Consider the following 21,119-nt stretch of genomic DNA (forward strand, 5'->3'; position numbering starts at 1 on the left):
TGCAACACTTAGCACTTCTCAGTTTTGGCACAAACTGAGAGACAAGCAGTTATCACCACCAAGTCTAGATTATTGCAGCTAATTTCTCTGGGTCTCCCAGGTCAAAGAGGGCTGTCCTCAAGAAGAATCCTCTCAAAGCCCCTAAGTTTAAACTCCTCCCTGCAGGAAAGGAATCAAGTGCTCTGTACAGGAAAAACTGCATGAATATCCAAAGCTAAACCTATGGTTTGAGCATTCCTGGGCGAGGAGATAATTGCATGCTAGCATGTAAAATTGGAAAGACAGCAAGAACAATACATTTACTTTCGTTCTATTGTTGGACAAAGAATACATGTTCCCAATTTCACGAGAGCTTTAAGGGGGGGAGGGGAAGTGGGAAAGAAAAGGACTATTCCCTAATTTCATGGGAGGCATCAAAGTCCTGGTAAGCAGTGAAACATAGAATTTTTCACAATCTGCAAGGCAGCGTTTGTGAATCCTCTTCAGAAATAGTGTGGAATGGAGCAGGTAGCTGCCTGACGTGGGCTTATGGGTCAGGTGTGTCACCTAAATACTGCATCAAAAACTTACTGATCTGCAGAATGTCAGCTAGCATTGTGCAAAGCTTCCAATGTGACACCTGTGATAATGATGTACGTGCTTCTTCAAATCTTGGTTTACTGTCTTGCTGAGTTATTGTGTTATTTTTTGGTATGTGGGAGTTTTTGGTTTGTGGGTTTTTTTTTGTTTAAGGATGAGGGTTGGGAGAGGAATTCCAAGTTCTGAAGAAGAATGGAAGGAACCATTACATGACTTACTGTATTCTGCAGGTGCAATTTTGTGTCATCGTGGGCATCCCATTTCAAGACTTCCTTTTCCAACGCTAACAAAACTCTCTGGGTTTCCGTGTCCATCCTGGTACTGCTTGCTGCTTTTACAAGCTTCCTCACTGGGTTGTCTCTTCAACGACCAGCAGATGCAGCACCTGTAGGAACAGGGGACTCCTGGACTTCACTACAGCAACTGTTGTGGCCATATACAGGACTTCAACACAATGGACCGCCCCCAGTATAACCAAGGTTTGGACCTGTGTGAAGTTATGCGTCTGAATTCTAGTTGACAGTATGAGAAGCTACACTGAGATAGGTAATATATTTAAGGTCATGGTTTGGGTTGTGGGCATTTTGAGGGTTTTTTGTGTTTTTGTTTTTTCATGACTTGAAAAATACTTTTTTCTTCTCATTCTGGCAAAAGTTAACTTTCAAGTAACGGGGTGGAGGGGGTCTTAGTTCTGTTCAGGTTTAGAATAAAACAGGTAGTGATTTTGAATGTGGCTCACAATAAATATGACTAAATGGTCCAGCCACAAGCGAATACGTAACTTATTTTAACAAAAATGCAGTGGTTACATTTTAGTCATTAAAGCTGTTCCAATAGTTTGAATAGAAAAAGACTGAAGACTTGAAATGTGACTTTATTGGAAGTTTTTGATAATAAAGTTTTAAATGAAAGCATGAAGTATTTAAGAGTATGTTAGAACTCTCGTAGCAAGGAGCAGCTGATAGACAACATCAACAAACAGAAAGTTAGCTGTATTCACTTTATCAATTGCTTCTTTGCTGGCAAAATCTTTCAGCATGTGGTAGAGCGTGGAGTGAAATTCAGAATCTTCTTCTAGTTCCATTGAAAAAGCTTCACTGGCTTCAGTGATCTTGAGCTTCTGTGCTCTCTGACCATTAAACATGTAAAGAGACCAGTCTTCATCTTTGACAAAATCTGCTTTAAGATGTTCACTTACCTGATGCAGGAAAAAATGGGCTGTAAGATAAAGCTGACAGAGGACTAATTCTAGTATGTGTTTGAGTTTACTACAGAAAACCAGTGGCTTTTTTTGAACTCTTAATGTAACATTAGGTCTTTACCTAAATGATTGTGTAGAATAACATCAACGCCATGGTTTGCCTCTGTAAACTGCAAGTATTGGTCACTGCCTTTTCTTGATGTTCTGGCTCATACATAAAGAACAGCTAGCTGCAATGGGCATCATTTTATTTCTGTTCTGCTTAGATTAAGTAGTGGGCTTAAAGGCATGTGACATTCATACAAATGTTAACTCAAGGGTGGGAGAACTTCTCAGCATTTCAACAGTATGTTCTATACCTACAGATAGAAATGGAGATATTTCTCTGTCTGGGAGAAGTTTTAACTATGTGCCATTCAGCGAGGAAACAAATCAAGTTGTGTTCCCTTCTTTACAGTACAGAACAAATGAAAACACCTATGAAGCTGAGAAGCAGCTTCTAGGTATTAACTGGATGGTAATTCAGAGGACCTTCTTATAGGTTACTTTATGAAAAATCATCTACCTGTGTCTCCTAGCCTCAGCTGAAGCCCTAGTAGCTGGCCTGTTTCAGCTGTACCTCTTAGCACATTAGTAAGTGCCTTTTGTTATTGAGAATTGAACCATTACAGCTCTCAGGCTTGTTCCTAACAAATGCAGGAGTTGTGAAGCAGGCTTTGAAGTTCTGCAGAACACAGATGTGCTCTTGTTTGTTTGTTTTTTTTACCTTAAATAGCCAACCTGAAATCTTAGAACTGATGTCCTGTGTATATAGATCAGGACAGGGCTTGAACACTGAGACAGAAACAACTTCCATCATCTGTGCTTTTGTGTGATATGTTTCTATACTGGTTTGTCCCTGGAAACTTGGTCTAATGCTACAAACCTTGAACACTACTTGATCTTGACCTGATTTCAGATTCCACTTGCTCCAGCCAAAAGCAAAAGCAGATGCAACCAGAGCCATTTGTTGATATGCCCTAAATTCTGTTAGGGGAGCCTGTAATAAAGAGTTTAAAAAAAAAAAAAAGCATCATTTTTTCTGCCTAATAAAGCTTAAAAAAAAAAAAAGCTTTCTTTAAGCAGACACTGGGTTAAGCTGCAACTCCCAGCTATGCCTGCTGCCTCTATACAACTTGCTACAAGAAAATGCCTACATGAAGATGTGTAAGGGAAAAAAAAAAAGGCAAAACTACTTGATTGCACCCACCTTTTTCTTCAAACAGACATACTTGTATGAATACTCTTCTGGGAAAATATTCAGACCACTCTTCTTCAAAGCTCTTCTTAAGGTGACTGGGCACATCCATTGTCCAATCAAATGGGAAAGCACGTTCTTCTCTTCCACCACTACTGCAGCCAGCATACATTGATTACCCTGTCGTGTAAACCAATGAAAGCATTTTACTGGTGAAAAAAGGTATTTTTCTGCTTCCGGCAATCGGCTATTTATTGCCTCCCAACTATTCTGGATACTGGCCTACATTAAATACCACCAGGATCTTTAGATCTTGATTCACAGATCTTGCAGAAAGCCACTTTACTGCCCCATACTTACAGTCACACTCACTTTTCAGTAACATATATGATTATAACCGATTTATATGTCAACAGGAATATGAATAATTGTGCATAATTTGAACCTTTGGAAGGAATGAGTAGCATAAAACATAGGTTGTTTAAAATGTTTTTATTTCTTTTGGCATAGTTTGGAGGAGAGAGAAGCAATTTTTCAACTGGTGGAGCAGTTTTGACTTTGCTAAAGTAGTATCAATATCAAAGAATTTTATTGGAATGTTGCACAACAGATGCTTTGTTCTGACCAGTTCACCAAAAATAATCTAAGTCACCTGTAATTTTGGTTGAATTAATGCTTGGAAATGAGGAGAATCCTTCCTTATCCTTATTTTCAACAGAGAAAGACTGAAATTCATGTTCTTCTTGTAGAAGCACGTACGGTTCTTAACAAGGGACAGCATGATAACTCTATATTTATTTTCAAAAAAAGCCTACAAGTCTTTTATATTAAATAACTAAATTACAGTACCTTAATTTGCATCTGAACCTCTGCAAAGACTGTAGTAATTACAAATACTGCTTCATCTGTACTGGTGGGTCGCAATTCCCATGCCTGATAGGGCATGTTGAGATGAATGTCCTGGAGAAATGCTATTGTATAAAAGGCATCTATCTCAAAAGTGATGATTTCTTCCTGTATTTCGTATGTTATGTTGTTGATGCCATCTGTTCTCCACTGTTGGCCTTTACAAAAGAGAGGCAAAAAGAAAAAGCTGTACACATAAAGCTCCTTGTATTCAGAAGGAGTTGAGATAATTCTCTTTACATTCTGCCTAATGTTTTAGGGTAAAAGCTTTCCTTAGTTTAACAAATACAAAATTGGATTAATCCTGATATTAAAGATTTTCCTTAAACTCAAAACAACAACATCTACTAATCTAACTATTGCTTTTGATATAGTAACAGCAGTCTGCAATCTTATCTTCAACAGTAACTTCAGCCATCAAACTACCTTAATAGTTTCTGCCTATTTTTGTGAAGTCAGATTTTAATAACTGAATATCACATTTGTTTTTAACTTCAAAATTTTGAAGTAACATGTATGGTAGGGATTAATGTGGCTCAAAGCAGGTTTCATCCTAGCAAAATTTGATTTGTGCTATGGAGGTGTTCTGCTGCCCCATTAAATAGTGCAGGTTTTTTCTATTAATATCAAAAGCCTCAAAGCAGTTCTTGACTGCACACAATGTAGGAGCAAAGCAGAACCAAGAAAAAAAATGACTCTACAAACTCAAGTCTTTAAAGTAGTTCTTAGCTCTGAACTGGTTTTTACATTTAGGTAGTTTTCTAAAAGATTCAAACTCAGGTAAAAATTCCATTAGCCAAACAAAATGAATTTATTTTATCTTGGTACCTGCAGGATCCCACCGGCCTACCACAGGTTCCTTCCAGTAGATCACACTGTCAGGAAGTCCAAGTGTTATCTGAATTGGTGGATGTGTGGTATCTTCAGACTTTTCTGGGGGATATGGGTATGCCTCCAAGCCACTATCAATTAACTTTGACAAAAGAGAAAGAGAACAGACAAAATGTTTTATCAGAAAATGAAATAGCCTGAACTGACTGAAGTCCACCTAACCACCTGTAGGTCTTTATGACATACAATTTCAAATTTACTAGTATAAATGGTGTGCTAATATTGCAGATCTCTAACAAATATTTTTCCTTATTACATCCTCTTGCTAAAGTGTTTTGCTAGACTTTTACCAAGCACTAATGTGAAACATTAGTAGTAGCATTTGGTACAAGTTCTGCTGCAGTGCATATTTCCCTTCATTGGAACTACAGTGGTAGAAGCAGTAGAAGGGTCCACTGGTAGTCACCCTTCATGTGCTCCATTGGCCCTTTCAGGCAGTGCTATGTGGTAAGTGAAAGTATTTAATAGAGCTGAAGTCTCCAAAACAAACAAGGGCACCTAGCAGGTAAAAGCCAAGACAACTTCAGTATGTCTGAACAGTGTCAAAAGGAATGAAAGAGGTCAAATGTGAATGTGAGGCATGAGAGCCTTGCCAGTCTGCCCACAGTCCTGCTTTCTTTAGCCTGTACATACATTCCACATGTTGTTTTTATCTTCACAATTAAAAACTCTGAGAGAGGATCTACACGTGGGAGAAAAAAGACACATTCACCATTTGTACCCATTTGATCACAAACAGCTTGTGGAGCCCGAAAGTGGATTTGCTAAATACTTTGCTAATCTTTCCTTATATATACTTTTCACATATGAAAAAAATAAATTTTTCTTCCCAAGAGCATTTTCCAGCACAACAATTTAAGTTATCTGTGTTAGCTGTGCTAGTGAGCAGGGACCAAGTGCACACCGTACTGTATGCACATTTGTTTACCTCAGCTGCTGCAAAAATTGACCAAGTCTAATTGAAAACATGATTTCTCAACTTTGGAACTTCAGTTAATTAACTGTTCAAGAGATCAACATGTGTATAAACTGTGTGTATGCCCTGGTGCCAGCTCTGAGGAATGGCTCTCTGAGGATGGCAGGGAAGAAGGCTGCATGAGATGCAATGTTTCCTCACTTACCTCCACCACACTCCAGCTGTTGATTTGCTGGACCTGAGGTGGAAGTTGTAGCCCATCGATGTGGTACACACCACCCACAGGGACAAACTGTTGCAAATCAACAGTGTTTTCATCAGTTATCATCTCTTCTTCTTCACTGGTCTTTTCCTGCATCTGTAGAATTTGAACTACATAATAACCAAGCAAAGTGAGTTATCATGGTGCTTAAACTAAGCCACTGAAATTTCATGCTTCTATTATTTTTTGCATTTGCACCAGAAATCATGTGCTTGAGGTGCTTCCCCTTCTGTGGCATTTCAGCTCCACCTACTGGTGTGCCACATATCCATTAACAGCTGAGAAACAGAAAGAGGACTGCTGGACTATGAAAAGCATTTCTTGTGTTTTAATACTGAGTGCTCTGAAGATTAATCTCTACTCACACTTTGTAATCAACTCAAAGTGCTTCATACAGGAACACAGTTCCAGTGACAGAAACTGAATGCATCGCTAGTCACAGAAGAATTTCACAGGTGTACAAAACAGTAAATTCTGGCCAAGTTCACTAAGATTGTATTGGCGAGATGACGAATAAGAGAAATAAAAAAGATATAATGCAACTACAGGCCACGTGCTGAAGGTGAAAGGTAGATGGTATTTGAGGAAAACAAAAGGCACTTAAGTGAAACAACGCAAACCATTGTACCAGATGTTGCAGAAGAAAGAATGTTACCATACAGTAATGTTTAAATGTCTTCTACACAAAGCTATTAATTTTTCCAAGCTAAATTAACTTCTTAACACTGGTACAACTAAGTTAAATCCAGATAATAACCTGCAAAAGTTCTTGCTGTTTTCACTGCTGCCCTCTCCTATTTTCCTCTCTCCTCCCTTGGCTGCCTGTTGTCATTGGATTTGTGGTAACTTAGTAGTGTCCTTTCAGACTCCTCCCAAAAGTGGCTATGTGGGTTTGCCTATTTGCCATTTGCCTCTTTGTCCAGTTTTCTCCCTGTCTTTAGTAATCATTAACAGAAATGTCAACAAGACTCCCATTAGCAAGACAACAGTATAGTTACAAACTTTGTTCTATTCCAGTGGAGATCTGTATCACCATCCTTCCATATTGTCAACAAGACATTTAGAATAAGCACTGTCATAGTGTTGCAAATAAGAACACAGTACCTTCTGGTGGTATATCAAAGCATTCTGATTTCTTCTCAGTTTCTTCTTCTATCACCTTATTTATATCAGTTATGCTATTTGTATTTCTTCTAAGTGAAATAGCACTCTATATAAAAAGCAAAAGATTTTTAATTAGATAGAGACACACAATAAAAAAAGAGAGTATCACTTCATTTAAAACAGTGGCTCAAAGTGAAAGAGTACAGCTCCACTCCTGCAGCAGTATTTGCACTGATCTTGCCACAGGGTTAAGGTTTTAGGGAAAATCCTTTTTACCTACCTGGGAAAAATAAATTTTATTGAAGGTACCCCTCAATTTTAGAATTTAATGTGTAAATAGAGATAAACATAATTGTTCTAATTTCAAATTCCACCTCCAGCATTTAATCCACCATCAGCATTTAGTCAAGCATCCAATCTTTTTTTTAGTAGTGCGTGTACTCAAAACTAACATTTACGCTGACTTTAGAGCTAAAGAGTGCCACAAAGAAAACTGAACCCAGTGTTCAATCCAAAGCCACACTGATAACTCTGCCAGAACCTCAGCTTACAGTCTCAGTCTGTGCCTTGCCTGTGATACTTACTCCCTCTCATACTGTTTTCTGTTTCCAAAACATCACCTTAGATTTCCAGCCAAATTTCCAGTCCAGATATGATTTCATCCCTGGCATAGCTGACTCTTCTGGAAGCACAGCAATAAGCAGTAACACTTCAGCATACACACCATGCATGTGGAGGCACAGGCACCTCCTGAGTGCCATCGTGTGCCTGCCTGGAGCAGGCAGAGCACGCACTTCCTGACCTGGGCTGGAAGGGGAGAAGGTGTTACCCACATAAATGTGGGGGAGCTGAAGGCTGAGCCAGACAGAAGGAGTGACTGCAGTGGCTGAGAGAAGTGGAGGTTTCAAAGAGAACATGATAATGCACAAAAAAAAGACAAAAAGAGTAAGACCTGGAAAAAAATAGAAGCAGTGAAATTCTAAGTAGGACTGAAAAACATAGGTGAAAACTGCCAATGGATAAGTCTTGTCATACAAAAAAGCAAGAAAAATGGGATTCCAGGCACTGGTCAAGTCATTTATCTGGAGGTCACAGATGATACCAAAAGTGAAAAACCCAAACCCAATAGCAAAAAAAAAAAAAAAAAAAAAAAAAACCAAAACCAACAACAACAAAAAAAAAACCACCAAAAAAACCAACCAAGAAACACCAAATGCCATCACACAATTGAAGACTGTAAAGATTCCAACAGTCAGAAACAGATTTTGAAAGCCCTCTAGTGGCAAAAACATCAACACACAGGAACTGAACAAGTAAACTGCACAACCAAGCTCCAGTGTGTGAATCCTATTTTGCATTCTTTTGATTTTCCTAATATTACATTCTTGCAGTTATTTTATGGGGTTGCCAATTTATGGGATACAGAATATATTCATCTTGATATACATCACAGACTGCAGCAAATGCCTTATAACAATGCCTGACAATTGTCACTACTTGATCCTGCTCATAAAATGCCAACCAAATGCCAACTCTTGCATGCCAACAGACAACAACTGCTATGTCCTGTCAAAACTTCCCCTTCTACCATTTTTAGGACAGTCTTTGGTCATTCACTTTTCCATCATCTGATTCATGACGCAGTGTTAACATAAGTTGTCTTTATCCTTAGAAGTTTCAGAAAGTTGTTATCTTAGGTAAAGGGCACATTAAGAAGCAATCACACAGCAGCTGGGTCTCCAGTGGAACAGTGCTGTAGAACATTCTTTCATGAGCTAATTTACCTACATTTCTCTCAACAGGAAGCATTTCTTCTTCAGTAGTACTCTGTACTTTGGGCTCCTCTCTGGCTTCCTTTTCCTCTTCTGGTTCTCCTGCATTGTCTTGTGAATGCTGAGTCAACTCTTCGCTATCTAAGACTTCCAATCTTGGCACTCTCTGGCACTGCAGCCAAAGTGGAGATATGTGGTCATAGTGGGTGTGCAATATGCGAACAGCAATGCTGCTCACAGCCAGTGACTTTGGAAGATCAAATCCATGATGTGTGTCACAGAAGACATGATTCTTGAATCTGTACATAAGTTAAAGAAAAAGAAGTTCCCTAGTAAGATGGGCAGGACTCATTTTTACATTTTCTCATGCCTATTCTTGTTGATGTTCTACACTAAAAGAAGTCACCTAAATTCTCTATTGCCACATGGCACAGTGTATGAAATGGGTGTCACACTGCACCTCCTGTCCTGTACTGACAGCTGTCTGTATGCTCCTCCAGAAAACCTGTAAAGGCATTAAAGGGATCAGGAGTTGCCAAAAAGTAATGTTCCCAATAGGAAGAGAATGCAGCAGAATCAGACGACAGTTGTTCTACACAGGACATTTCTGCTAAAACAGACTAATTTAATGGGCAAAGTCCCAAAAAGGTGAAATCACTGCTGTCTGAGTTACATCAGTCTCAGCATCTTCCATATGAAATACAAAGACAATTCTGGTCAGCAGCAGCACTGCACACCCACCAATCCTTGTAACAGCCCAGGAGTCAGGCTGAGAGCAGCACAGGAAGCCAGTTTGTGGCAGACACAAACTCCAATGGGCACATGCTGCCAGTCAGTCTGACTTTGCTCAAGACCCAGCCTTGCAGCTATGTTAGCAATGCTTATAGCAGCAGGTCCTCAGTCAAGGCAAAGGCCATTTACCAAATCTATCTCCTATTTTCAGGCTGGGAGTGGGAAGTCTGCTCAAAGAAAAAAAATGTTGTTTCGAAACTTGTTTTGAAAAATGTATCAGTTAAATGGCAATCTAATAAAAAATCGTAAATTCAGAACAGACTGTGGAGGATATTCCCAGCCCAAATTCTATCTTCTTTTATCATTACTGAGAACAGAGTGCAAAGCATCATACACCACTCCGTAAGAAACTGAGACAGCTTAGGAAGCTGGAAGGCTGTAGAAAATATCCTATTCGACATGAAAACAATTACAAGAAACTTGTTCTTGGAGTGCTTGACTTGGTTAGACAAAGCCAAGTCTCAAAGTAAATTAAGAATTTCAACATGCTGTACCTTGCTTTCTTCTTCAGATTGGCCCAAATACAGAAAGTAACATTTTTATCCTTTATGACTGTCTGCATATTTCCGGTGTCAGAATCTTCATACATAATAGCTGACTACAAAGAAGAAAGCAGATGAAATCATGTTCTCTTCTTACTTATATTACTTGGACTTACTTAAATCTACAGTGGAGTAAATTAAAAAAATGACACATAGGAGCAAAAAATGACAGCAGACCAAGCTCAGCTAAGTTTTATTTATGTACTAGAACATGCCAGGTTATAAATTCAGATCTCTTTGCTAAAACCTTTTCTTCCTCAGACATCGTCAATTCTGTCAATGAAAATACCACCAGATATGAGTTCTTATGTCATCCCCTTCAATGGGACTGCCTGTCTTCATTAATAGTTTGTTTCGTATTTCTCAGTGCAAGTTTTTTAAAAAAACAGTGTTTACTGAGTAATAAAGCAGTCCTATGCTTTACTGCACAGATGATATTTTTCAACAGTCCTTACTGCACAGGTGACATTTTTTGTCAAAACTTATGACCCGCTTTTCACACTTGCATATTTTTGTGCAGTCAGTCAACTTCTAATTCAACTCATGGAGACAAAAGGAAACAAATTTCATAGGGAGCTCCTTGCTTCCAACATCTCCTAAAATCACAGTAATGGAATATTAAATGCCTTAATGGTAGCAATTTCAAAAGGAAAGCTAAGATTCGCAGAAGATTTGAGGTCTGGTAGCTGTTCCATACATGGTTTGTGTCACAATATAAGAAAGGAAACAAAACAGAACACCAAGAACAACCACCACAGCAAAAAACTTGAAACAAAATTTCCATGCACTGCATGTATTGCAACTTGGAAGCAGTAAATCTTACTTACTTTAAGCAGCTGTTCTGTCACTTCATTATACTTCTGATGAAGAAGATCCTCCAATTCCAGAATCGTTTCCTGGTATTGAGCTGTTTCTTTTTCAGTAATCTCACTTGGTGGTGTGTCCAACAAAAGAAACTGCAACTTCTCAATTAACTATAAGACATCGTATTGAGAAAAATATCTCTGTTTTGTAACCAATCCTGCCATACAGGGTGTTCTGTCATAAAAACTGAGGCAGATTTGCTTCTTTTGCATCTAGGCATATCTTTGTTGCAGAGATAATTCATCATATGTATTGAGATTGTACTAAACCAGCATAGACAGGCAACCATGCAAAATGCTGGAAACTCCAGGTCAAGTCTGCCTTCCTTCATTCCTCCAGCCCAATTCCCCCATTCCTCAACGTGGAGACTGAAATTTTAGCTCATAAAACAGACCACATGTGAACCAGTTTGTCATGTCTTTGAAGACACTTGTTGGCCAAAAATTAGTTTTCATGAAAAGCTTATAGATCTATTTTTGAAACACATTTTCTGCATCAATAATCTCAGCTTTGAAATCTAGAAAAAATATAATACTGAGCCATTCAGCAATTATGCTTTAATTCTGAGAATAATCCTTAGTGTGAAGTTTGGGACTCCATGGTAACACTGTTGTCTTCCAATGCATGCCAATATCTGAACTTTTAAACGAGTGTGTGAGACTAAAAAATTCCTATTTGGCTGAAGTTTTAAAGACACTGATCTATGACAGGAAAAAAAGGTACTGCACTTATTAACACACTGTCTAGTAAAATTAAATTTCAGACTTCTTGATGGAATTTTTATTACTATTCACTCCCCATTCACAAAGTACACCTATTCACGTCAACAGATGCTGCTCAGAGAGAAGAATAACTTGCTTCACTTTATGTATATGACCTATTTCTTGCTCAACAGCTGTCACGGTGAAATATTAACTCTAACTGGAAATATTAACTAGTCTGTTCTGCTTAATGACAATCATCAGCAGCTGCTATCAGCTATGAATGACATGGTAAGCTGATCACACGTGCTACTGTTACATATTTTAACTGATGCTATGAAACACTTCAAAAAACACACCCAAATTGCTGTATGCTAACTAACATAGCAAAGCAAAGGAGAGCTATCACTACAAAGGCATCTTACATACCACTCTTCTTCACCCAGATCTGCAGCACTGAGAAAGGCAACCAGATTATATTTCATGCCTCCCTACCAGCTTTGCCAGACTGTTTTCCCTCTTAACCTGAGGCATTGCAGTGCTACCACTCACTGACAGCATAGCAAAACTAGCATTGTCACCGTCCAGATTTCACCTTTCACTCGGTCCCTATCAGTTAGGAGCTGCTGATCTACAGCTTCTCACAGCCCTGAGTGTTTAGAATTTTACTCCAGAAACAAGTACAGAGCAGGAAAGAAATGCTCACATCGTGTTGGGAGCCCCCAACACAAGAAGGACATGGAGCTGCTGGGGTACTCCAGAGGAGGGCAACAAAGACGATCAGCTGGGGCTCTTCAGCCTGGAGAAGAGAAGGCTGCCAGGAGACCTTATAATGGCCTTCCAGCACCTGAAAGGGCCTACAGGAAAGCTGGGGAGGGACTTTTTACAAAGGCATGTAGTGACAGGATGAGGGGAAATGGCTTTAAACTGTAAGGGTAGATTTAGACTAGAGATTAGGAAGAAATTCTTTACTGTGAAGGTGGTGAGACACCGGAACAGGTTGCCCAGTAAGGTTCTGAATGCTCCCTCCCTGGAATCATTCAAGGCCAGTCTGGATGGGGCTTTGAGCAACCTGGTCTAGAGGGAGGTGTCCCTGCCTATAGCAAGGGGTTGGAATCAGATGATCTTAAAGGTCCCTTCCAACCCAGCCATTCTATGATTCTATGAAACGTTTTGCACCATGAGAAGACAGCCACTCTTTTAACACTCTCTGACATCACCCTGACTTCCAGTGGGGGCAAAATGAAAATGCCTGTCTTTCAATATCACATAATACTCTACTGATCTTATAGTGTAGGGTAAGAATACTTTTGCAGGATGTGAAAGAGCTGTAGCTCTTCAGTGTTGGATGGGAAACACAGAGGAGTGAGGAAGAAGTATGTCAGGGGAAAGACATGGCAGCAGGAGAGAAGGAATGGAAGTGAGCAACTGCTGTATGTCCTGCTTGGGTTGCAGTGTAAGAGAGAAATTCATGACATTCACAGAACCATAGAATCATAGAATCCCAGAATGGCTTGGGTTGGAAGGGGCATTAAAGCCCACCCAGTTCCAACCTCCCAGCTCTGGTCAGGATTGCTGCTCACAAGGTCAGGCTGCCCCAGGCCCCATCCAGCCTGGCCTTGAATACCTGCAGGGACCCTGTTAGCTGTTGGTGTTTTTGGAAAGGCCTACCATATTCCTTGCTGGCTCAGAAGAATGCAATATTTGGCAGATGAAAATCTTAGCATCCAGCAAGCATTACTGGAAGGGAAGTTTAACATGCAAAACAAAAGCAATCCAGCAGAAGTTGTAATACGCAAGCAACTTTCACCCCGTTTCTAGCTGGCTCAAGACTTTTTAAAATGTAGATAGCATGGAAGAGCTCAGTGTGGAAACATTACACAGAGGTCCCTTAAATACACAGCATGCTTAAAGTCTATAGTCTTCTTTATACTTATAACAATATATTTGTATTGTATATAACAATAAATTTGTAATTAAAAAAAAAAAAATTAGGTGAGGAAAAAAAGGAAGCTGAAGGTTATAACTGATTTCAATCTTTGGAAAAAAAAGGGGGGGGAAGAGGGTACTGATGAGCAGTATTAAGGATATATTTATTTAGTGAACTTAAACTGAAGAATACCACTTACATTTAACACTTACATTTAGCACCTGTTCTCCCTTCTCCATCACAGATTGAATGTCCTTATTTTGATCTTCGCGCCATAGGTTCATGAAAGTATTTATTTCCTGCAGTACAGTTGGGTCAGGATTTCCATCACAAGCAATATAATGTTCCCACTACAGAAAAAGTATAAAAGGAAAGTAGATACGGGCACATAGTGCAAATGACTTTCACAGTTACGACAAGAAGGATTCTGAAACACAAATGTATTTAGTGATTCACACCTGTGTCTAAATAGGACTGTAATGCTACCTGTACCACCATCATCATTATGCCAGAAAGAAATGGCTTATTTTCACATTAATGTGGTAAGATACTTCTGCTCCACTGACATCGTTCTTACTGCTGACATAAGCTATGGGCCCTAATCACCCCTACAGCCTCCTCACTGTCATGTTTCTTTTCCATGTATAACAAGGTACAAAAAGGAGAGCGAGGAGGGCAAATTCCTACCTTGACATGGAACTTGAGAGGCAGCTGTCACACCATACCTGAATTCAAGAAATGGAAGTATTCGTAGGTCCTATAACACAGACATAGCCTAAAGCCTCTGTGTTGTCTAAATTCTATGACAGTGGGCAGAACTCGAAAACTTACCTTTGTATAAGCTCTAAATTCTGTTTTCCACCTTTGTGCACACACAAACTTCTCTTCCAGTGAATTAAGTTCAGCTAGTTCAGCTTCCCTTCGTTCTTGATCCTGATAAAATATTTGTATATCAAGCAGAGGGATTAAACTTTTCTCCCCCTTCTTATAAGCATTTTCTATCAAAGAAAATAAACTGGAATATTTGAGTGAGCTACTATTTAAACAAATCCAAACATTGCTTTTTTAAGAAGCATTAAGTTTGTAAGGCTGCAATAGTTAGCAATATGTTATTGCCACCACATTAGTTGCTGGGCCATATGACAAGCACACGTCATATGACTGTTATCCTTACACATCAACAGTTTTCACATCATCATCATCATCCTAGAACTACCTCTAACAAGAGCTGATAGAAAATGTAAGCACATGTTGAAAAAAGAATGCAAGATGTTTTGTGGGGTTTTTTTCCTTACAATTTCTATGATTTATTTATTTTTTCTTTTGTGTAAGGGAAAAAACACTGGGTGAAGGACAAAGATGCACAGGCAAGAGTGGCTTTTACTGATGAGAAAAAACAATACAAATCTCAAAACAGACGCAACACAAAATTTTGGGGAACATGAAAAAATTATTCAATTTAAGCTAGAGGGGAATTTTGATAAAAATAATTGTTTCTTCAAACTGGAGTATGACATATCCCCAAAGTTAACATATTTAACCACAATACCTTTATGTAACAAAAATACCTTGCCTTAGGGAATTTTTCTGAACCAAGCAACACTAAGCCAAACATTGCCTTAGAGAAAGAATACAACATAGTACCACTACAGCACCATTTATCTTGATTGCACTTGTACTGTGCTTTATTTAAGCATTATCTCTTGGTTTGCACCCTTCCAATTTTCAGTGGCTTGCTTTTGTGACTTTAATCTAGTGATGCTAGAAAAATTCCTTGCTTTCCAACACTAATGAAAAGAAAATTCCTTTTCATTCTCACACTAAATTGCTAATGTTTTACAGATCTTGTCACATGTTTAGAAATGGAATTAGCATTTTGCAGTCACTATTGCCTATGAACTAACTTTTGCCTCAAGCTTTTCCATACGCGCCCGTTCAATCCTCTCCTTTTCAAGTCTAGCTGCTTCCTCTTGTTCAGCTTGCAGTCGGGCTTCCTCTGAAGTTCGGGAAATACATCAAGAGCACAATTACATTTTGCTTAATAGAACCAGACACATTATTTTCTTATTAGCTGTAATGACAAAACAAGTATAATAAGAAGCAATGTATCTGATATTACCCAGAATCTTCCAAATGAGATTAGATAAACTCATTTGAATCACAGCACTAAAACCCACTACTACAGCACTACCCCAATCAGTCCATGACAAAGAAAGTGCAGAAAGGAATCAGCAGGCTGCCTTATTCCCCTCAGAAACAACAATAGATGTTCCCTCTTCCCATCCCTACAGCTTGAGTAGGCCTAGGATCTTAATCCGATGTCTGTTGTGAAACCACCTGAGTGGTTCAGTTTCCAGCTACTCTTCTGCTTTCCTACATCCTTTGATGGAAACTCCATCTTACAGATGTTTATTCAATGAAATAGTTTTTAGGCATGTCTCAATGGCTGTCAGTTCTCCTTAGGATCAGCGACTCTGATCACAGCTTTAACTGCCACGAGGATAGCAAAGGGGTAGCAGACACCCAGCTAGCTCCTGACAATAGGTGTACCCTGTCAGCATTCTCTGAAAAAGGCCTTTTCAGAGAATTTCTCTTACCTTCTGATAATGAGGATTGAGAGAAGAAAAGCATAGAACACTGCATTTCCATCCCACTGAGAATATTTCAAAATGTAATGGGAAGAGAGAGGAAAAAAATCTAACTCTTCCTGACACTCTCATCCCCAGGCTCCTAATCACAGCAGAAGTAATTACAGGAAAAAGTATGGCTCTAACAGGAAAGTGAGATGGGGAAGACAGTAAGAAGTAACACAGAATTAGACCCACGCAAAAGAAGAGAAAGGCATTTTTTGAAATACAATGTTAACAACAGTGCACTACAGCTCAGCAGGTGACTTCTTTCTGTTTAATTAAAATAAATGACTGTCATCACATTCCTTGTAAATGAAGTGCACAGTACCTTCCTCTTTCAGCCTCCTTTCCTCCTCTTCTTTCTGTAATCTCAGTTTTTCAGCTTTGCCAACTTTGTTCTTTCCACTGGACTTAATGTTTGCAATAAATTAAAAGAAACTGAATGTCAGTATTATTTAAATGCATTTGGGGAGGTATCGACCCTCTGTAATTCTGCCCATCTAATGTGAACCCTATATAAAGATTTTTGACTTCCTCCACAGTCATTGAAGCTTTCAGAATTTCAATATACACCCAGATCAATTTTTCTTTTTGTTTTCATTGTGTAATGCATGCTCTTACATCTACTATACATAGGTTGCTCTGAAAGCATTGCCTCCCATTTAATTCCATGGAAACTACAACAGATACAAAACCACAATAACATTGTTTGATAGAGCAAATTTTCAGCTACAAAACACTTATTCAACACAGTCACCACCTTTAGCTATGCATTTTCACCAGCAATGAACAAGAGCCTGCATGCTATGCTCATAAAAAATCTGCACCAGCAGAGGTGACCCACTGTTTCATAGCTGCTGTGATGGCTTTGCTGCTAGAAAGATGTTGCCCATACAATCCATCTTTCAGTGGCCTGACAGATGAAGTCAGAAGGAACCAAATCCAGACTATATGGTGGGTATGTTAGGACAGTCCAGCCAAGACAGGCAACATGATCTACAGCCTTCCAACTGCTACAGCCTGGCATTACCACATTGCAAAAGAAAGGCTGTCTTCCTCTCTGGCCTGGCTCTGGAAGTTCAAGCCTTCAGCTTAGTCAGTGTTGTGATTGATGTAGTGGTCAGAGTCAATGGTTTGTCCACATTCCATGAAACTCAGAAGAATCACCTCGTTCCTATCCCAAAAGACAGTGTATCACTTTACTTGCTGAGGGCTGCATCTTGAACTTTTTCTTCAACAGCCAATTCACATGTCACCACTTCATTAACTGTAATGTTGACTCTGGCTTCTAGTGGTGACACCACATATCATCACCAGTAATGATGTGATCCAGAAAACTGTAATCTTTGGCCTTGTATTAGTTCAGTAGGTTCTGACAAACTTGCATTCAATGTTTCTTCTGTTACTGTGTGAGCATTTGTGGGACCCACTTGGCACGAATTTTGTGATATTCCAACACTGCCACCATTATTTTCAAAGCAGTTATTTAGTTCTGCACACAGTTTCTTGGTCGTATACTCTGTCAATTTGTGCAGATGAGCTGACTGAGATGTTCATTGTTTTGTGGTGTGCCACCTGTGTATGGTCATCCCAAATGTAGCTTGTCTTTCACATCATGGTTGCCACTGCTGAAACGCACCACATACTGCCTCTGTGTGCTCACACCTACTGCTGGTCTCCATAAACATTCACCAAGTGCTGATGAATGTCAGTGGATGCCATTTTGTTCTGCATAGACAAATTCAGTGGCATCCCTTTGCTTCATATGCACTTCCATGTCAGACATCATTTTGTCAGACTGTCCTTCTGCTGCCATCTGTCACACGGCAACAAAATGTAATAGAATATTGGCAGGACAACAACAACATACAATCAACATCTGCCTGACATCATGGGCCAACATAATAAACTAGGAGGCATTACTTTCGGAGCAGCCCTCATATAATTCTGTGCTAGGTTTCCTGAAAACAGAAAAAATAATCTTTAATCTGGAAATTGAATAATAAGTAGATCTGGTAAGAAAGTAGATGTTACAACTTCAAGTATTATTTTTTAGCATTTAGTGCTGCAGTAGCACTGGATGGGTAATGTGCAGCTTGATTCCACAGGAGTGAGTGACATGCCACTGGGGAGGAGTGCTGATCCTGAAGGCAGGTGCTGCAAAGACAAGGCCCCAATACAACAGCAATCAGTGACCACAAAGAAAAGCACACACAAATCAATAAGAGACTACTACAATGAGAGACGTTGGAACTAGGTGATCTTTTAAGGTCCTCTCCAACCCAACTCATTCTATGAAAAGGAAGGATGGGCTGAAAAGTAAATCAAGTTTATGGAACTTGTGAAAACAAGGAGGCTGATTTTGTACTGCAAAATGAATTCACAGTCCACAGTGTTGGCTGAGTGGGGCTGGGATTGCTATTATTTTTTTTTTTCTATAGGTGAGGAACAAAAAATTATATTCTGTACAGGCTCCAGGGTCTGGAGAAAACAAGGAATGACAGCAGACTAAGCTATAGCTGAAAGCAAAGCTGCAGATGACAAACAAGAAGACATGAAGGGAAAGGAATGACTTACATCAGGTGGGGTATGTGTGCACTGGCTGAACAACAGCATTCTGCTGCTGACAAGCAAGTGAAAGAAATTCAAAGAACGTGTTTGATTTTTCAAAACAGAGAAAATAGGGAGTGTGGATGGGCAGTGTGCATGGGTTCAGCAGACACGACAGCGTGAGGTGAAGATGCATCAACATTTCAGGCAGCTACCCTGGATGTTTCATTTTGGAGATCTGAATTTAGGACCGTACGTCCCCACTGGTGAGAGACAAGTGCTTACAAGGGCTCAGTCTGGGAAGGTAACATGCATAACTATTTGGAAAGCTATTCACATCCCTTTGCACGGTGATAAATAAATGCATGACTGTGACTCGGGATACGAAGGCTATCAGAAAGCTCACAGCGCTGGTGGGAGTTCAGTGCCCACAGCATGCGCCCAGCAGGGCTAACCTGAATCTTTTTTGTTTTTAAACGTATTTGCATACAATAACGTCGTCACAACAGCTTTACCGTGACAAAAAAAAAAAAAAAAAAAGAAAGAAAGTCCTTACAATACTGTTTTTGGATGCGTTGAATCTAGGAGTAACTGATGCTTTCTTCAGTTTCAGCATGAGCGCTTTGTACTCACAGAACCGCCCTGGTGCGTCGCCCCATGAGCACCGCGGGGCGCGAGGCGATCACCTCGCTTCCACCTACCTTTTTTTGCTTTTTTGGACCCTAGAAGTTTGGGGACAAAAACAAAGGATAGGCAGAATCAGAGAACGGGACAGAGAACACAAAAATCATCAGAAAAGCCTCCCCCCGCCGTCACTAAATAACGCGGCCGCTCCAGAGCCAATCCACCCCCCTCCCGCTCTTACCATGGCGCCGCCGCGTTGCCATGGCGACGGCCCGCGCGCTTCTGGCCGCCTATGGCGCGGAGCACGGTGCGTCGCGTGACGGTCGCGTCGTAAAGCGGCGCGCTTTACGGCAGGGCGCGGAGCCGGTGAGGCGGCGACCTTCGTTTCGCCCTTCTCTCCTTTTGGCGGGGCGGGGGGCGGCCTGGCAGGGAGGGAGCGCCCGAAGCGACGGGCAGCGAGCTGGGGCCGGCTCCGACTTACAGAAATAAAAAAGCATCGCGCTTAACGACTGACGGCTTCTTTATTGATTTGTCGTTACTAACAGCGCTTTGGCAGCGTTTATGTAGCAGGCCGCGGAAACGTAAGCGGGCAGGGCGGCCGCGCCGGTGTGACAGGCGGGGCGGGAGCGGGGCAGAGCTGCAGGCGGGGCGGGAAACGGGCGCTGAAGGAGAGGGGTGCGGGTAGGGCAAGCGGGGCTGCGCTGAGGTGAGGCTGGAGAGAAGCTGCAGTCGGTGTGGGAAGCGAGGCTGGGGTTGCTGGCTTCCGTAACAGGCTAACGTCGCGCTGGTTATCCTGCAGGTAAATTAAGCGTTGCTACGCTTAAGAACTAAGAGTTGAGTGACATGTGCAATGGCCAGCTCTTTGAGAGGTGAAGTACTGAACCTTTATAAAAATGTAAGTGTCTGAAGTGCCACGGGCACTTCCCTTAGCTAAACAAAATCCTTGTATTTTGAAGCCTATCTAAAAGCCTGTCTTTCTTTCTCCCTTCAAGCTGCTGTACCTTGGAAGGGAGTATCCCAAAGGAGCAGACTACTTTAGAAGCCGGTTGAAAGCAGCTTTTCTAAAAAACAAAGATGTGAAAGATCCTGAAAAAATTAAGCAGCTAATTGCACGAGGAGAGTTTGTTATAAAAGAGTTGGAGGCTTTGTACTTCCTCAGGAAATACAGAGCTATGAAAAAGCGCTACTACAGCGATGACAAAGAATAACTGCTGCGACCCTAACGATACAAAGCCATAAACAGCCAATAAAAGAAATGAAACTTCACAAGAAATGAACAGTAAATCCTTCCACCTCATTTAGAATACAAATTGGGACTTCATTTACCCTTAAGGAGGCGTTGGAAAGATTTGGGGTGTGTATTACTCAGGTAATTTTTTCTCAACTTCTTTTGGTCTCCTTGAACTATAACTGAGAATAATTCTGCAGGCAGAAGTGTTGATGTGATTGTGTTTCCCTATACGTGCTGAAATCACTGCTTCTGTATTGGTTCTGCTGTGCATTGCAATACTGATTTGAGGTGCTACACATCTTTTGTCAGTTAGAAGAGGAATCTGGGTTTGAAAGTCTTCCACATTTAATGAATATTTTTCACCACAACTGAGCACCTTCTCAAAAG

General features: G+C 40.3%; 3 protein-coding genes across 13 annotated transcripts in view; 2 read left to right on the plus strand and 1 right to left on the minus strand.

Moving 5' to 3' along the window:
* Window positions 1–1,479, plus strand: part of IRAG2 (inositol 1,4,5-triphosphate receptor associated 2) — a 51,734-nt gene extending 50,255 nt beyond the window's left edge. For all 3 annotated transcript variants that reach the window (XM_031597157.2, XM_031597155.2, XM_031597158.2), the window contains one exon: window positions 810–1,479. In XM_031597157.2, coding sequence (XP_031453017.2) covers window positions 810–1,053 — 244 coding nt within the window. In that variant the 3' untranslated portion in view covers window positions 1,054–1,479. The remainder of the gene's footprint in view (window positions 1–809) is intronic.
* Window positions 829–19,832, minus strand: DNAI7 (dynein axonemal intermediate chain 7). Of its 7 annotated transcripts, none has more exons than XM_090146562.1 (16): window positions 19,743–19,832; window positions 19,434–19,599; window positions 16,656–16,737; window positions 15,602–15,693; window positions 14,529–14,630; window positions 13,910–14,047; window positions 11,030–11,176; window positions 10,155–10,258; window positions 8,885–9,167; window positions 7,097–7,202; window positions 5,936–6,102; window positions 4,752–4,896; window positions 3,867–4,081; window positions 3,030–3,197; window positions 2,706–2,819; window positions 876–964 (listed from the first exon to the last, which is right to left on the minus strand). In XM_090146562.1, the coding sequence occupies exons 2-16, from the start codon at window positions 19,491–19,493 to the stop codon at window positions 926–928; spliced, it is 1,962 nt and encodes a 653-aa protein (XP_090002688.1). In that variant the 5' UTR covers window positions 19,494–19,599; window positions 19,743–19,832; the 3' UTR covers window positions 876–925. The 7 variants fall into 7 exon arrangements, with proteins under 7 accessions (XP_090002691.1, XP_090002688.1, XP_090002651.1 ...); XM_090146525.1 differs by lacking the exon at window positions 876–964 and adding an exon at window positions 1,489–1,777; XM_031597160.2 differs by lacking the exon at window positions 876–964 and adding an exon at window positions 1,489–1,777 and having other exon boundaries at window positions 19,579–19,599; window positions 19,743–19,767.
* ETFRF1 (electron transfer flavoprotein regulatory factor 1) lies at window positions 19,800–20,778 on the plus strand. Of its 3 annotated transcripts, none has more exons than XM_031597165.2 (3): window positions 19,800–19,867; window positions 20,301–20,396; window positions 20,494–20,778. In XM_031597165.2, exons 2-3 carry the CDS (start codon window positions 20,352–20,354, stop codon window positions 20,707–20,709), a joined length of 261 nt encoding a protein of 86 aa, XP_031453025.1. In that variant the 5' UTR covers window positions 19,800–19,867; window positions 20,301–20,351; the 3' UTR covers window positions 20,710–20,778. The 3 variants fall into 3 exon arrangements, with proteins under 3 accessions (XP_031453025.1, XP_031453024.1, XP_090002742.1); XM_031597164.2 differs by lacking the exon at window positions 19,800–19,867 and adding an exon at window positions 19,874–20,082; XM_090146616.1 differs by lacking the exon at window positions 19,800–19,867 and adding an exon at window positions 20,148–20,207.
* The last annotated feature ends 341 nt before the right edge of the window (window positions 20,779–21,119 follow it).

Source organism: Phasianus colchicus, chromosome 1, assembly GCF_987193195.1.
Source record: "Phasianus colchicus chromosome 1, bPhaCol1.hap1.1, whole genome shotgun sequence".
Classification (NCBI taxonomy): Eukaryota; Metazoa; Chordata; class Aves; order Galliformes; family Phasianidae; genus Phasianus; species Phasianus colchicus.